The sequence below is a fragment of the Medicago truncatula genome, chromosome 1 (assembly GCF_003473485.1).
Source record: "Medicago truncatula cultivar Jemalong A17 chromosome 1, MtrunA17r5.0-ANR, whole genome shotgun sequence".
Taxonomy (NCBI): Eukaryota; Viridiplantae; Streptophyta; class Magnoliopsida; order Fabales; family Fabaceae; genus Medicago; species Medicago truncatula.
The window spans coordinates 20,190,962-20,208,850 of record NC_053042.1 but is presented as its reverse complement, the minus strand read 5'-3'; the positions used below and the strand labels follow the sequence as shown (position 1 = coordinate 20,208,850).

General features: G+C 34.6%; 1 protein-coding gene across 3 annotated transcripts; it reads right to left on the bottom strand.

Annotated features, from left to right (window-relative positions):
- Positions 1-3,340: 3,340 nt before the first annotated feature.
- On the bottom strand, positions 3,341-17,490 carry LOC11423951 (serine/threonine-protein kinase CTR1). 3 transcript variants are annotated; one of them, XM_003590210.4, is made up of 17 exons: positions 16,991-17,489; positions 16,175-16,476; positions 15,945-16,086; positions 15,579-15,682; positions 13,615-13,820; positions 11,723-11,818; positions 11,407-11,547; positions 11,238-11,278; positions 9,056-9,124; positions 8,806-8,906; positions 8,623-8,707; positions 8,413-8,511; positions 6,808-6,876; positions 6,575-6,706; positions 5,470-5,564; positions 5,060-5,201; positions 3,341-3,566 (listed from the first exon to the last, which is right to left on the bottom strand). In XM_003590210.4, exons 1-16 carry the CDS (start codon positions 17,273-17,275, stop codon positions 5,126-5,128), a joined length of 2,043 nt encoding a protein of 680 aa, XP_003590258.2. In that variant the 5' UTR covers positions 17,276-17,489; the 3' UTR covers positions 3,341-3,566; positions 5,060-5,125. The 3 variants fall into 3 exon arrangements, with proteins under 3 accessions (XP_003590258.2, XP_024631703.1, XP_024631706.1); XM_024775935.1 differs by having other exon boundaries at positions 11,732-11,818; positions 16,991-17,487; XM_024775938.2 differs by lacking the exon at positions 3,341-3,566 and having other exon boundaries at positions 5,061-5,201; positions 5,470-5,569; positions 16,991-17,490.
- Between the last annotated feature and the right edge of the window lie 399 nt (positions 17,491-17,889).

The window sequence follows — 17,889 nt, the reverse complement described above, 5'->3', positions numbered from 1 at the left end:
TACTTTATGTTAAAACTATTGTGCATAAGACCTCAAAATGAGTTTATAATTTAGTTGGAGTATCACTTGCTCTATAATCCGGTTTTATAGGGTTGAGTTAGGTTCGACTCAAATTATTTAAAATCCATTGGGCCACCTGCTATCGGGTAACACAATAGATATCAAGTTCTAGGTGAGAGGGGGTGTGTTAAGAGTGTGGGAGGTTTGAGTTAGGTTGAAACCAAATTCTATGAGCTTAGACTTGTTATTTGATTCTTTTGTTTACTAATTGACTAGTTTTTAAGGATTCTCACTGTTATTTTTCATTTTCATCATTCCAATGGGCAATGCAATTTTTAGCTCCTATACTTTCTTTCATTTGATGTAATTGAGAACTAATTCAGTGATGCCTGCATACTCTTGTGGTTCTTCTGTGTTTTTTCCCCAATTTTTGTCATGTTTTTCTCTGTATAGTGAAAAATCTAGGTTGTTAGGGTTTTTGAATGATATGCTTTTCAATGAAAGCTGAAAAATGGAATGGATTCTTATTGATATTTTACTGAACATGAATGGCAATTGTAAGTGTCTTATTATCTTACCTTTGCTTTAACATTGCCTAGATAAGTCTAATATTAAACAATTGTGGCATATGATGGAGCACATCTCGTTCATGCCTAAAGGTAAAATGAAAATTTTGCAATTCACCCTGCCATCAATCTCAAATCTTTATTATTCATATTGCATAGTAGATATCGTTCTTTGCCAATTTTTGCTATTATTTTTTATTCTGGACAATTTCGATTTTCCTTGTTTGGCGTTTGATGCCATTTTTTATACACTGTCTGTTATCCTTGTCATTTCTGTTTCTTTAGCAAAACAAACTAGACTAGCTTGCTTAGTTTATAACTGTCTAGGTTTTAGGATGTGGATTAGACAAGTAAACAGTTCCGACAACGGATTATTGATAACTCAAAAATTGTGAAATTTATGTAAAAGTGAAAAGGAAAATCAACCAAAAATGGTTTTCTTATTGTGCTATTAATTTTCGCTCTGGAAAAATGAATGAATCAGCTGCTATAGTGTTAGGTATCGGATGGTATTGATAGGGTAAATGTTGATGCAGTCGGTTATTTTAATATACAATTATTTAGGAGTAGTTTTTGGTGGTGTCCAAGGTTCGAACCCCGGACCTATTTTTGGTGGTGTCCAAGATTTGAACCCCGGACCTTGCATATATTATGTATTGTCCTTACCAACTGAGCTAAGCTCACGGGGACATTATTCAGGAGTAGTTAACAGTTTGTATTATATGTAGTATTTGTATTTATTAGGAGCAGTTATAGGCAGTTTATGTCCTGCTATTATAAATAACGTCATTTGGCCACAACTGTAGGGAAGGATTCATATTTATTTAGTTTGGAACCATATTGGTTTTGGGCAGAGAGAGAAATGTCTCTTCTCTGAGGAGCTCTTGCTCTGGAATTATAGAGGCATAATCTTCTGTAATATTTTCTTTTCAATCAATAATATTATTTCTTTTGTATCTCTTCAATTTGGCTTCCTATCATACAATAATAATTTAAATTTCATTTAATTCCACGGAAAAACTTTTATTGTTTCCCACAGGTTACACTTTCATTGCTGCTCATCTGATTTTGATTTTGATTTGTCTATTGAAACTTCTCTTTTCTTACTTCCTTTGTAGTTGCATTTTAGTTGTGTTTCCCAAATATGTTATTTGGGTCAAGGAAGTAAGTATATATGCAGTGGAGAATAGGCTTCCCCGGCCCCTTTTCTCAAAATAATGACAAAGCTAAGCTTTAGGTCCTACGTTTTAAACTTTTAATTAAATACTGGATGATTGTTGTTCCTCTTCAAAAGTATCCTAGTTCCTGCTGGACAATTCTAAGGTTAAACATCTGTTTATAGTTTTGTTTGGACTTAGCCTTTGATAGGAATTGTCACCCTAAAAGTTAGGGTAATTGCTCTATAGGCCTCTCAGTTTTGCTCAAAAGCCCCCTGATTTATCGGAACATAACTCCCGGTCACACAAAACCTATCTGGAGATACGATCCAATTTTTTTTTGCCACCGGAAGCTATCTTCCGATCGGCTTATTTCAAGGATTGGGCAATCCAAAGGGCACATATAGCAACTACCAAAAAATAGATGTGAGATGGAGACAATGTAGAAGTATGGGCTGTGCTATTGAGAGTATGGGAGTGGACATGGTTACTTGAGTACTCGCCTTGCATTGTATATTATGTTCATATATAAAATTAGGAGAATGCTAAAGTGTACTCCACGGGCATTTAGTGGATTTAAGTTTGTTAATTTGTTATTCGACATGTTTATTGTAACATTAATGACAGAATTTTACTAACCTCCCTCAAATTTTGGTTAAATATTACACTCTTGTTTTTCTGGTGAAATTGACCTCCCTAAGCTATTAACGTCATTGTTGACTTGCCTGGCAGAAGAAATGATTGCTGCTTGTTGTGAACCCAAAAGGTCATTCTACTCTTACCATAGAGAAGTATAGAAGGTTCTTCCCAATTGTTCTTCTAAATTATTCTATACTTCTCTATTTTTCTATTTTCCTTTTCTTTGTTAAAATACTAGGAATCATTCATGCTACTCGGTACTGTTCAATTTTTTCATTTCCCCTGTATTTGTATTTCAAATCCTTAGTCAGACTAGGTGGCAGGTGGCATGGGGAGTGTTGCCATGAAAGGTCGATATGCAGTGTTGTGTTTCCTGAGGTAACAGGTTTAATAGAGGGTTTTATTTGGTCAAGGTGACCTAAGGGTTGACCGACTAACAAGGATGTTTCCAATTGATTGAAGCTCTATTTGGTGAAGGGAATTTAAAGCAAATATGGGGGATTTAATTGTTGAGCATGCTCCCTTTACGATTTTAGCTTTCACACCTCCTCCCTTTACGATTTTAGCTTTTTTGTGTGAAGAAACATGGAAAATACTTCCTTGCATCACTACTGTTTTGCTCAAGTATTAGAATGATACAAGTATTTTGTATTCAGGGTGGGCAAAATTAAAGATAGTTTCGTTAGCTAAAGGACTTCGAGTGATTATTGATAGTTTCGTTGGCCATTGTCTCTCACTCACTCCCTCAAAGAACTGGCAGCATTTGAAGGTTATATAAAACAAATTCCTATTCGGTTTGTGCCTATCACTTATTTGACTCACGTTGGTTCATCATTTCCCCAATCAAATATTCTCAAATAGCTCCCCAGTGAGACATAAAGAACAAGATTGCATGCAAAATAAATAAAAATCAATTACTAGTCTAGCAAAGGTATACTTAAGAAATGATAGGGGGTGCATAAAGTTGGGAGGGAAGAATTGACAATAAGCGGTTAATATTATTATAACTGAGCGCTTATCAAAAAGAATGGTAAAATGAATTACAAATCCCGAAGTAAGATATGATCATTATATATACAGCCAAAGTAAGTATAATATAGAATATGGCATTGTGAATAATATGTATATCATATGTAACACTAAAAGGTAGGCTGCTGCTGCTCTATCAACAACCAGCAGCGTAATTCAGCTCTTCAGCAAGATTCTGTCAACCAAACAGAAACAATCAGCAATATACACTACAAATCTTAATCATCAATTAAGGTATACCAGCACATTTTTACCAAAAAATTGATGCAAAACAGGGGGTGGTTTTTTAGTATAGCAATTAGGGATTTTCATTTAGTTGGGGTACTTAATTTTGACATCTACAAAAATTATCTATTGCTTGGCTTAGGAGTTAGGACTATCACTACCCTAGGCTTTGGTTGGGAATTAAGAGGAAAGGAGAACGAAAACTTTTGGAGGATCTGAGAGGAAGGAAAGATAGAGGAATCTCTCACTTTTTTTGGGGAGTGTTTGTGAAGGGGGAATGAAGATACTCTCTATTTGTTTGAAGAGTATTATTAAAAATAGTAATGGATTTGAAAATTTATTCAAAACTCTCCAAAGCCCCCCACCAATGCATTTTTTTTTTAATTCTCCCATATTGGAGGGTTTTAATTCAATGAAAGAAAAAAATTATCTCATGCAAGGTGGGGACTGTTTACCCTTCTCATTCTGTTTCTTTTCTTTTATCCTATAAATTATCCCCTCCCTTTCCCTACAAATTCCCAAAGAATTTGAAATCATGTTTTGTTAAGTAGTTATTTGCAAAGATGTTTTGATAATTTTTTTTTTTTTTTTTGGAAAGGTTTGATAAATAGTTATGAAAACCTAAATTGGAAATTATTGATTTCAACATGCAATACGTATTAAACAATTCCTACCATGGAATTATTTTGAAAACTTCTGTGTAAGTACCATCGTCTGTAATCTATTAGACAATACATGAAAACATAAACTATTTAGTCATCTTTGCTACCTTGAAGAAGCCTGCAACGTGTTTGCTAGAAATAGAATCTTCTGATAGAAACACAATTCACCACCCTTGTGTTTTTCAATGAATATTTTAGTCAATATGTTAGACCCAACAAGAAATACTATTGGCAGGTTAGTCAATGACAATGTTTTCGATGGCAGATTGCGGAATAACAGAAGACCAAAAATCTTCCATATAAACACGCATTGCGGGCATCCCTTCACGAATAGCTATGATGGTTGTCAAAATATCCGTCACTCCATTCTGCCATGGCTGCCATTTAACAACAATGGCCCATGAAGGTGAACCACTTAATTGATTTTACTAACCAATTTCTTGATGGGTTAGCTATTCCAGCTGTCAATTTCTGTTGGGTGAGTTTCCTAAATGTCTAATTGGTCTAATATGTTTGACCCAAAAGGAACAAGAGCTGGGAAATTAATGAGGTTATATAATTAATATTTAAACCATACTCTATTTTCCCATTAATAAATAAGCTAAGTTCAGGCTAGATTTGAAGATTTAAGCCAAGTAAATCAAGAATAGCTCAATCTATTTGCACATCTATTGCAAGCTATGTTCAGAAATGGTTCTAAATTTGGAATTATGAGTGTACCACATTAAACAAAAATAAGTAAAATAATGCTGCACTTAGATAAATTCAAATTAAGACGCACCTGAATAAACTGAATCCAAGTATAATATTTGTTCAATATTGCTATTTATCATCTGCATGAACTTATTCACTCTTTAGCATTGGCAATTATTTGCTGCAAACATTTCATAATGTAGGAGAAAGAAGGCCGCCTCCTTGGTTCCCTACAGCAAGAAACTATTGTTTCAGATTCAACCATATGGCAATGTATTAAAAAAAATGCAGGAACCTATTGAACCACATTATAATTAGTTGGCCAATGGTTGGCATAACTGGTTAGAGTCTCATTGGTGGGATTTGAATCCCACCACGGCCATTGTTGATGAGTTATCTGTATGTGTCTCTGAATGTAGGATGAGACAATCACCGCCAAGCTTAAAACTTCATCTATTAAAAAACAAAAGAATTAAATTAATGATTTAATTTACTTACGTAGACCAGCAGAGCTCAATTAAGGCAGCCACTTGAGGATTCACATGCCTCGGAATTTCTAGCCTTTTGCCCATAAAAGCAACAGCTGCAACAACCTACACTAATGATATTTGGATGTCAAATCAAAAGGCATTTGGTGCACATTAAAAGTAATGATCTATGCACAGACGGGCTAGTGAGGAAGGAGCTCAACCAGAGGAGATAACTAACATACAGCCTTGGCCATCGAATTTTAATTTAGGTGAATTACAATATAGGGATCAGTGAAAACATTAGTTTAGATTTAACCTTTTCGGATAAAAAGAAAAAATTGATTAAAATGAAAGGAAAAATATTACGAACAGAACAAAGGAGAAGGAATCACTCTTCAGAAATTACAAAACATATGATATATAACAAAGCAAAAAGAAAAATCAGTGGAACAACGCTGCTTATATAAGGGGCTCCATGTGTCCAACTATCAAAAGAAGGGCTGATCATATAATTGATCCAGATGTCGAAAGATGAGTTGTTTGTTGGTACATTACAGCAGGTTATATATGATCAGCTACTAAGTCAACAGAGTGTGCCAGCTCCATGCACAACCCAACACATGAAACTAGCTTTTTGTTTTTCATGGTAAAAATACTAAGTAAAGAACATTGTGTTTTACATGTACCAGCTCAGGGCCAATGTGTCTGACTCGGGACGTCTCTCCTACTAGAATTCTTGTATTATATCACTATCTCAGAGTGTTCGATTCCCTCTTAGTATCACACCCTCCTTCATGTGGAGGGGGTTATATTGGAGATACCAAATAGTATTAGTTACATCTCTTGTCCGATGTGGGACTCTTTAACAATTACTTTTGATACTTTTTGCATTAAACTTTTGAAAACGACAGTAGTTAAACAGGAACAAAATTTTCCTTCAAATGTGAGTTCAAAAACAAACGGAATGACAAAGAGAAACAGTATCAAATTTCCAAAATCAATTGTCAATATATATATATATATATATATATATATATATCCAAAATAAGCGCTCAAAAAGAGGAACAATATCTTTCTGCATGGTATTCTAGAGATTAGCTTACAATCCAAAGCATCATGATAAGGAAAATAACCTGTGAAGGATTTAACTGCCTCCATGGTTGTTGAAGGGTCACCAGTTCCCACAAGATTACACCAAAGCTGAATACATCACATTTTTCATTTGATAGTTCACCTTTGATGACTTCTGGTGCCATCCATTCAGGCTGATTTAGAGTTTGAAACCATCAAAGAATTATTTTACATAAGAAAAAGTTGGAAAAATAAAATAAAAACAAACGCTTTTCAGTTGAGGAGTAGAACTTACAGTTCCAGCAGCTGTTTTAGATGAAAGATATGTATTTGCCTTTGTGCGTGAAAGGCCAAAGTCACATACCTAGTACATATTATAAACAAAATGAATGTCGATACACCATAATCTGTAGATCCATATATCAATAAACGTATACACAGAGATTGTACAAGGAATAATTATTCTAGGCAAAACCTTTTTTTTTTGTATCAGTTCAGGTTTTATCTTATACAATAATTTTAGTGGCGTTGCCTTGCCTTTAGCAAGTTTAGTATTTGGGTGAGCCACCGCGGTATTGATCTTCCTTGAAAACATGTAAGTAACAGCTTAACTGTAGAGTTTTCCCTGGCTAGAAACAGTGATGTATATTAAATGAGAAATCCGTTGCCCTGTGCTATCATGACACATAAACATAACTCCTTTTGTAGTTGTGTCAGCTATCCAAAGCCAACAGGTAGAACAAGAGGGAACATGTTGAAGGGCATTGCATTTGGAAGCAGAAGACAAAAAAGGGCTCCAAGGGGTTGTCAAATTTGTTAGTTCTTAGTTTGTCCCCTATAACAAGTGTTTTGGGTAGCATAGGGGGATTGTTTCACTTGGAATTTGGGATTTAAGTCTAACTCAATCTGAAAAACTAGCTCTAGAGGTGAGGATTGTTCAAGTCTTATAAAAACTACTTTAGCAATATCTCTAATCAATATGGAATCTCAACAGTTCAATTCCACTAATTCTACACCTAAACACGACATCCCATACAACCTCACCAAATCATACATAGTTGAAATCTCAACAGTTCAATTTCCAACACACCCCCTCACGCTTCAGCCTGGCCCAATGTGGGCCTGAAGCGTGGACGATGTGGGAAGCCCAGCGATAGATCTAGGATAGGCTCTGATACCATGTTAAAATTTACGGTCTAACTCATCCTTACAAAACCGGTTTTACCAATAAAGGCCTTTGATACTCTTAACATTTTATTTTATAATATTTATGAGGATATATGTAGTGAGAATGATATCTTTATGTGAGGTTGAAAGGAATACTTATTGACCATTAGATAAAAAATAGATGGTTGTAATTAAAAAAGCTCATTTAGGCAACACACACATATCCCTATTCTATTATTTCTCTTCAACCTATTGATCTTTTCATCTTCTTCAACCGATCTTTTTCCACCCACGCCCATTTACCTCTCTTTATGATAACTAAAATTATTAAAGATTATTGATCGATAATCTCCCATTATAACAGACTTGAAAGTTATTTCTTATTTGTATTGATGATATTTACCAATAACTAAAATTGATAATTTTTATGGATTCTCCAATCAGCAATTCAATTTCAAATTGTATCTAAAGCTTAGCAGAAGCCTCACGTAATTGAAAGTCATAACTAGAACTGTTTCATCGAAAACAAAAGGGGAGGAAGGAGATGAAGGTGGGAAGAAGATGGATCAATGGGTTGAAGAGAAATAATAGAATAGGGAGACACACATGTGTTGCTTAAATGAGATTTTTTAATCTCAACCATTTATTTTTTATCTAATGGCCAATAACTATTCCTTATATTCTCACGTAAAGATAGCATTCTCACATACAGATTTTCTAACAGTTACTTTACCTTAACAGTGTATGAATCATCCACCAAAAGATTTGGAGACTTCAAATCTCTATGAACAATGGGAGGTTTCATTTGATGAAGATAATTCATTCCACTTGCCTAGACAAACATATCACATCTCAAAGTCTTAGTGAAAGTAGTACTTTCTGTCTGATGACAAAAAAGTCATAGAAATCGTAAGACTGGCAGTAGTGATCAATGAAGACATACCACGTCATAAGCCATACTTAAACGACGCTTCTCGCTGATTGAGGAACCAACACCTGGCATCTGCAGAAATTCATACAAGCTTCCTCTGCAATTCAAGGAGACTATTTGCTTAAGAATAAAACATTCAGCCTAAAATCATTTCTAACCAAAAAAAGTGATGATTGTGTCAGGAAATTATTGCACCTTGATAAATATTCTGTTACTATTGATAACTTTGGTGGCTGGATAACAGCGCCCATTAGAAGTACAATGTTTGGATGACGTAGGCGCTTCATGAGTGTGACCTATGAAATAAACTGGGATACTGAAGTAAAATCAATGAAGACAAAAAAAATGAATATATAAAAATATAATATTAAAGCCATTCCCTGGCCTCAATCTGAAAAGAAAAAAAAAACTAAGAAAGAACATGAATAAAAATAATAGCGTATACCTCCTTTAGAAACTCTTCAAATCGTTCGGAATCAAAACCTTGCACCTTAAGTATCTTCACAGCAACATCCTGAATGTTAACACAGTTAGTATTTGGTTATCAGATTGTACCCTATAACCCCAACCAACGCAGAAAGGACAGCATAAAGACATCTAAAAAGGAATATTAATTGTCACAATGGTAATTTATTCTTTCTTCACTTTTGGAGTCAGCAGTTCAAGAGCCATGGTCGTTTGATTTCTTTGCATTTGTTTTTTCTTCATCTACATTGTCATCTTGGACATCCTCTCCTAAATACCTTGAAGTTGTATCCTATTTTGGCGACCTCTTTTGTTTAAAATAATGAGTCTTGTTAGTTTTCTAAACAGTAAACACCACCAACGAAATTATCCACCTAGAGTTAATAAATGGAATTGCATCTCATTTTTTTACTTGTTCACTTGTACACTTTGTAGGTTTTTTTCTTTATTTTTTTATTTTAATATTTTTTTTTTATGGCAAATGTCAGTATGTTAATTGTTATGTTAGTATACTCTAGATGATTACTCTCATGCTACATTGCATTATACATCCATGCAAAAGCATCAGCATCATACATGAAACACCTTGTATCATCACTTCTCAACAAAATATGGATGCAGAAAGAAAAGTCAGACACTTGCTTCAAGTTGCCCAGGTTTTTTTGTTTCAAACGGGAGTCTCCAAAACTTTTCAAATTGTTGCAGCTTCTACAGTGTGTTAAAAAATTGATAGTCTACCTTCTTTTGCTATCGATGGTCAAATCCCTTACTTTATCCTCTTTCCATCGCAATCCTCATTTTCTCTTCCTCCTAGATTTTTTTTTATCGCACATGCCCTATATTGAAAAGTTCGTTCTCGAATCTCTTAGTTGGATACTCATTCTCTCCAGTGAACTTTCTTAGGGTATTCTCACGATCAAAAGAGCCAACGATGTTATTTACCTAGTTTGCATTGTTGTCTTTGGTATAGAGGTCATTCCATGGACATGCTTCTACTAAGGACTTCTCGATGTTAACTGTTTTGATCTCCTAGGAGATCCACATATAGCGAGCATGTTCTTGTTGAAAGCGACTCTATTTATCAGAGAAGTGAGAAGACCAAGATGAAGTGTTGTTACTTGATCTAGTCTAAATATACCAAGCAATGGCAAAGGTAACATTTGAATTGGTGCGAACAATGGAAAGAATTAGTGCGAACAATGGAAAATCTATTCAGAGATGAATGGGAGAACCTGCCCCCACAAGATAAATTTGACTATTTTCTAGAGTAAATTACACTACCCTCCCCTCATAGGTTAAAATATACACGCCCCTCCCCTCTTATGCAAAGTATACTAGAGAAAATTACACTATCCTCCCCTGAAAGATGATTGAATTACATTCTCTTCCCCTCTTATGTTAAAATTTACACTCCCCTGCCTTGATAAACACTTGGTCCATTTTAATATAATTATCAAACTTCTAAAATGCACATTTTTCTCTATTTCTGATTCAAAATATCATTAAACATAGTTTTAAACCCTATTAGAAACTATAAAGCAATACAAGAAAAGTGTGCATATAAAAATGTATTTATGAGCAATACATTGACAGAAAATTGTGGTTTAGAATGAATTACTGTTATAAAAATATCCATATATGTTAAAATTGATTAAAGTGTCATACATATTTAACTCTTAAGGGAGCAGAGTGTAATTCAGGCATCTCTTAGCATAGGATAGTATAATTTACTCTATATATTTACTTCTCAAGGGAGGAAAGTGTATATTTTAACATAAGAGGGTATGGGAGTGTAATTCAAACTTCTCTCATGGGAAAGAGTGAAATTTAGTCTATTGTTATAGTCCTTTTTGTAAGAGACAATGGGTCAACAAGTTGATGTATTTAGTCCATATTATGAACTAAATACATCAATTTTTGTTGACCCATTTGTATCTTATAAAAAGGACAAGAGGGAGTATTTTATAGAGCTGGGCGCATCCCTCCTATGATGTGTTTTATCTTTCGGTATATAAAATATGGAGATAGAAGACTAACAGCACTCAGTCATACTAATTCATCAATTTTTCTAACAATAATGAATGACAGCAACAGCATGAATGTTGATATCCTTAGAATGAGGACAGATGAATATGTAGACACTTGAAGAAATAAATGCTTACAGAGCCACGCCAGTCCGCACGAAGTACAGTTCCAAATGACCCTGAAAAACAGTTGCTGTTGCTCTTATTTTACTGTTTCATATTAGATTTTCTCTAGGACAAAGACTGCATGGGTAGAATCAGAAATTTTTTACTCTATACATCTTGTACAAGGTTTCAAATACAGTACCTGTCCCAATGTTCTCCTTCAAAATAAGTTCACTCCACGGAATGTCCAGATCCTCCTCCTCAAGGTCAACTTCATGACTCGAATAATTCACTACTGATTGGTTTGCTTCATTGAAAGACACATGTTCCTCGGTACCAGGACCTAAACAAGATGGCATATCAAATTAGGAGAATCCAGCGCCATTATCACAGAAAACAGAGAATGCATAGCATTTGAGCTTATTTATTAAAGAAACAAATTAGGCATATTAAGTATCAGAAGGTAGAATCTGCTCATGAGAATCCTTTTATTGATAGAAAAGACAATTCAGTCTTACTGAAAGCACCTATATGGTTGTTCCCACCAGCATAGTTTGCACCAAACATTTCAGTTTGCTGAAGATCCACATTGTCCCTACAATCAACAGTACCTCCTGTCGTGATGAAAATCAGCAAATTTAGAGGTATATAAATGGGGATAGATATACCATGTTAAACTTTTGATATTTATCATTAACCTTTATATATTCTAAATTATATTTTCTTCCTATGCTGTATAAAGGATCACACTGCATGAACAATATCAATATCACGCAAGGTTTTAAACTGATATGGCAGAAGCAACAAATATAAAATAACAGAAAATACCAAGCATCAGAATAGCAATACCAAAATGACCAAAGAGCGTGCACGCACAGATGCAATCAAAGGATTACACCATAAAATGCCTGTAGGTAAGCACAAAACAGACACAACGCAAAGAAAAATTACAGACAACGAAACCACCACAATAGCCACAAAACTCTACTAGGAAATTTCCTCAACAAAACACTCACAACAAAAGGAATTGTTAAGAGTCACACATTTGATGAGATAAGGTACGAACATATGATTATAAGTGGTCCTCACCAACAAGCCGATTTGAAAGGTTGAGTTAGGCACAACCCGAAATTCTAAGATGGTATCAGAGTCTATTTAAGATCCGTTGTACCACGTGCTATCAGGTTACCGCTATCGGGTCACTCGGATCACGCTCTAGATATCCACTCCTGGGCGGTGGGGGTGTTAAGAGTCCCACATTGAATGAGTTAATGCCTGAACATATGTTTATAAGTTGGGGGAGCCCTCACCTTATAAGCCGGTTTTGTAAGGTTGACTTAGGCTCAACCCAAAATTCTAAGAGGGATAAACTAGAGGGGGGAAGCCCTCACCTTACAAGCCGGTTTTGTAAGGTTGAGTTAGGCTCAACCCAAAATTCTAAGACGGATAAACTAATAAGAAAACACAAAACAACACTCCTTCTGTCTTCAATAAAGAAGAAAACTTTTTCATACAAGAAATCTACAGATTCTAAGAGGGTTTTGGAAGGTTGACTTAGGCTCAACCCAAAATTCTAAGAGGGATAAACTAGAGGGGGAAGCCCTCACCTTACAAGCCGGTTTTGTAAGGTTGAGTTAGGCTCAACCCAAAATTCTAAGACGGATAAACTAATAATAAAACACAAAACAACACTCCTTCTGTCTTCAATAAAGAAGAAAACTTTTTCGTGCAAGAAATCTACAGATTTCTAAGTAGAATATATTTAAATAATTAGACTGAATAAGTGTTACATTGACATATGAAGAAGTAACCCAAGCACAATTAATGCAAATCAAACTCAATAACACTTTTAACATTATAATACTACCGCTGGTCCCAGTTACTAAGAAAAACCAAAATCAATAAACTTATTTATTATTGTAAACTTTTATTGTTTTTCCAAACATCCCTTCATGGAAAATTGTGAGACATTAAGTACACCCATCAATATTAAAAAGACAACATCATAAATGAGAGTAAAAAAAGTCATTTAAGCAATAAATACATCCTAAAGTTGTAATTTTTTCTTATAAATGAGACCAAAAAAAGCTCTTATGATTAGGACCAGAAGTTGTAAATAACACAATAATATTCCAAACAATGTAATGTAACATGTGGTTTGCCGTTTTTGTGTACATGGTAACTTCTAACTTCATTGAAAACCAAAGGTTTACTGCAGAAGTCAATATTTGAAAGTTCAGAGCTATAACTATAAAAGCCCAGGTAATGAAGAATAAGACAAGTGGAAAAAAGAGATAGTTATTTTCAGTATAAAGGAAAATAAAAAGGTAGCTGCCTTTTCTTGATACTCTAATTGCACCCGATAATTATTTTATTTAAAAAAGGCATCCAGAAGGGCAAAGGAAACAACCTGACGTGGTATCAAATACAAGATGCAGTGCTTGATTGTCCAAGAAATACAATTGGGCCATTGTCTTTGTATATTCAGCTGTTTCAACTGGCTTGAACCTTGGATGACATAATGGTGAAGGGATCAACATCGAAGATGCAGAATTCACTGAAGAATCAGGTTGGCATGTATCTCCGGGCCTTCCTACTAAATCAATCATATACTCCCTGGAAAAGTGTACATGTATTCACTTCAGTTAGACATCTTATTAAAGATTATAATATGGAGGAGAGGCCAAAACTGACTATGTCAGTATGTTATTTGTATGCAGGTGGCTGTTTTATGTTTATTTGTGGCAGTTTATATGTTTATGTGTAATTCAGTTGTGCTAGGAATAAATAAAAGACAAGACTAAGTTATCCTGAAATTAGAGAGTCGTTATTTGGGCGGGAGAGACCAAGGCTCTTGAGTCTTGAATCTCTTGGCAAAACCGAGTCTGTCATGTCTCCGATCTGTGTATTGTAATTTATGTTTGCAAGTGTGTGATTCAGTACATATAATCCCCTAACTCAGTTGAGATTATTACTCCAAAGTACATCAATGTAAATTCCTAATACTATCATATTCTTACTTTAATTGAAATTTGTTTCTAAATATGACAATTAAGCCATGTTGCAGACATATTACATGTAATATAAGAAATGAATAATTGAAAACATTGATGGTTGATGCAAGAGTTGTCTCCGGTTCTCCTAAATATTTGAAACAAGCTAATGACAAAATACCATTGCAAACTGACAATACTGTCAGTATTAGCTTGCAATCCCTCATAAACACGACCTTCTGTCACCTATCTTGTAGACAAGTGCTATCCTCCATTTAAAAATGGCAATCAATACAATATTAAACCTTTAGCCAAAAATATTACAAGACTATGGTTAGAGCTTCTGCGTCTTTCTCCAACTACAAGTCTTCTACATACAAGTCAATACCACTAAGGATGAAATTCCACCGTCTTTGTTAGGAGATAAGATGATAAGAGTTTGTTAGGATATTTGATACCATGAGTTAGTAACAATATAGGCTAATGAGGAGCTAACTAGGAATATTAGTTAGGATTATCATGTATTAATTGTGAAGGGGAAACCCTTGGAGGAGAGATTCTCTCCTACTCTTTCTTATTTTCTTAATTAAATTGTTCTTTATATTCCATCCAATTACTGGGTTCCTAAAAATCTTCTATTCCATTTACTCTGTTTTACTTATACTTAGGCACCACATGTTTCAAAGCCCTGTCACCATATCTCTAATGTTTCATATATCCCCTCTTTCAACTCTCCAGCTAAGCTAAGCATGCACAGTAGCACCAATTCTTGGCTCATTTTGGTGAGTACGTCTAGAACCTTTTGTGCACACCCACAATTATTAGAATATCTTTTGTCTTTATTATAATTGGCGTTCTTACACTAGTTGTGGCCTCTTCATACATATATTTGAAGTAAGCAATGCAAACATCTTGTTTGTCTAGATCCTTCCCCAAAATATCTCTAGGTACCCTAACATATGGCTATTTCAAATCATTAAAAAGCATGTGTGCAGTGCATCTCATAGTGGGTCTCCTAGCAAGCGTGCAACTTCCATGGCAGGTCTGTCTGGCAAAACCAAATTGATGATTTTATTGGCATGGGTTACTTGCATTAATCTCTGCTCAATTACTCACTCCCACAGCTTCACAGTGTGTCCATTAAACTCCAGTATAATGTGGCCAGTTTTATATGAATGTGTCAAACTTAATAAAACTACAACAATTTAAAAATTATAATATCAGCATTATTTAGCTTTCTGAAGAAAACTCACTCAATGTTATGTTAGAAATAACCCCCCCCCCCCAAAAAAAAAAAAAAAAACACACACACACACACAAAGTTGCAAATAATTCAAAAATATTCATATTCGAATTTCAATAATTAACAAATGCAACCGACCTGTCAGAACCAAATTGCACTATACAAGAAGCACCAGTGTCCTTTCTACAATACTTGCATCCCTTAGCGATTCGACACGGTAGGTTGATTAAATCCGCTAACACCTGCAATTAAAATTATCATAGGATATTCACATTCAAGCTCTTACAAAAACTTCAGCAGCATGCTAAAAAAAATGAACTCCAAGGCGTATCCATCATTAAGAAATGAAGGCAATAAAATAAGGAACTAGAAGATAAAAGGCAATCATCTCAGTGACACTTTTTTTTTTCTTTGCAAAAGCTCATCTCAAAGATATTGAGTTGAAAAAAAAAAGTTCTGACTGGAAAATGGGTCAAAAATAACGAATGGAATAATGAATATTACTTTAAAGAGCAATGCTCGATGAACACAAAGGCCAACGGGTAAGCTTCCAATTGGAAGAATGATACACTGCAGACAGCTTTTAAGAATATCAGAGCATTCCTTCCAGCGCGCACCTAAATTTTCCTCATCGGAAGATCCTCCCCTATTGAAAAGAATAAAAGCTTGTTAAAAAGATGTGAATGCTAATGTTAGTTTTTCTTTTTTGAAAAAATGAAGAGAGGTGAACTTACCCCATCCTACTACAAACAAGATTTGCGAGCTGATCAGTTGCATCTTTGATGGTAATCCAGTTACTTGAAAGACTTAATACCCCACTTTGCAGTTCTCTCAAGGCAGGGTCTCTTGATTTGTCAATAGCAACGACTACAACTGACGAGTTATCACACGGTTTAACCGACATTAGTGATTCAAATGATGGAATCATACCAACATTCTGCATATCGGTACTTATAGTCCATGTATATGCATCCATCCCATGAATTAGGTAAAATCCGTCTAGAACTTTGTCAGAGTATTGCAAACAACCATTTACCTGGTCAGGAAAGATTAATGAGCACCTGATATAATTCCAGTTCAGGAAATATTAATGAACAAAACTTGTATATATGGCAATTATTCATAGATCCGTCGACTAAATATTCAATTAAAAGGTACATGGATGATTCCAAAGCTAATTTACACTATCAGGTGTGAAGTAAATTTGAAAATTACTCATCAAAAGTGAAGTGAACTGTGTCAGAGTCAACTAGTTGTTAAGTACAATACCACAGAAAAAGTTAGCACAACCATTACGTGGTGTGTATCTTGTAAAACTCTTGTACTTGTAAGAAATTTTAGGACCTGTATGGATTGACTTATTTGAGCTTATTGAGATACTATTTGGATAGCTTATGGAAATAGTTTATGATGAGTCCATAAGCTGGTTTCAGCTTATTTCCTGAAGACTCTTCAAGCTAGCTTATACATAATATAAACACTTAATTAAGTTGATGATAGGAAAATCAAATCAAATACAATGAAATGCGTGTGAAAGAGAGAATATATACCCAAAAACGGTGTGAAAGTGATTGGGGAGAATCGGAAGAAGAAGACGAAGGAGAAGGAGAAGAGGTGGATTCCAAATCCAAGAAGCGATTGGATTGAGCGGAAGAAGCAGAGTGAGATGAAATGCGAAGAGCAAGTGCGAGCTGCAATTGATAGCTCTCTTCAGTTTGCTTTGCCCAGCTCTTGAAAGAAGAAGAAGAACCTTCTTCGTCTTCTTCATCTTCGTCGTTCTGCATAATCATCATCGTCCTCTCAGATTCGCATTCACGCTCACCACCGCCGTACATTATTTCCTATCTCAGCTCTCTCAAACAACTTTCCTCTTTCGCAAACCTAACTTCTAACTTTACTCTTTTAACTTAACTACTCGTTCTCCACCATATAATGGTCTCTGACTCACAAATCTCTACTTTTTTCAATCTGATAGTCAATTGACTTTTTAATGTTAACTCAATCAAAAGTTGATGTATCTCATCTTTTTCTCTTCGTATCAAAGAAACACTCCAATGGTTCACATTAAATGTTTCAATTATAAAAATAGAAACTAAAACTTTTCTTCACCATCTTCATTAATGTTTTAATGGATTTAATGAAAAAGAAATTCCTCTAAACTTAGCTCAGTTGGGTAAAGATATTGCATATTATATACTAATTTGAATTGATTTAATTTAAGTCTCATTCGTTCAAAATGAGCGAAACACAATTTTATGCATGGAAACATTTTAAAACTTTTTATTAATGAGGTGATTCCTATATAGAGGAAAACACCACATAATAAAAAAGATCTAAACCAAAATTAATTTGAATTGATTCAATCCAAGTCTTATTCGAATTAAAAGTTCAAAGTGAGTGAAACATAATTTTATTCATGGAAATTTTTTAAAATTTTTAAACTCGTTTT

What these genes read in the sequence shown, in the direction of transcription:
- LOC11423951 (XM_003590210.4), bottom strand. Translation starts at nt 17,275, where the DNA reads ATGTACGGCGGTGGTGAGCGTGAATGCGAATCTGAGAGGACGATGATG. An exon ending in GTGCGGACTGGCGTGGCTCT is followed by an intron (nt 9,125 to 11,237) that starts GTAAGCATTTAT and finishes GTTAACATTCAG; the next exon opens with GATGTTGCTGTGAAGATACT. An exon ending in GTAACAGAATATTTATCAAG is followed by an intron (nt 8,708 to 8,805) that starts GTGCAATAATTT and finishes CTTGAATTGCAG; the next exon opens with AGGAAGCTTGTATGAATTTC.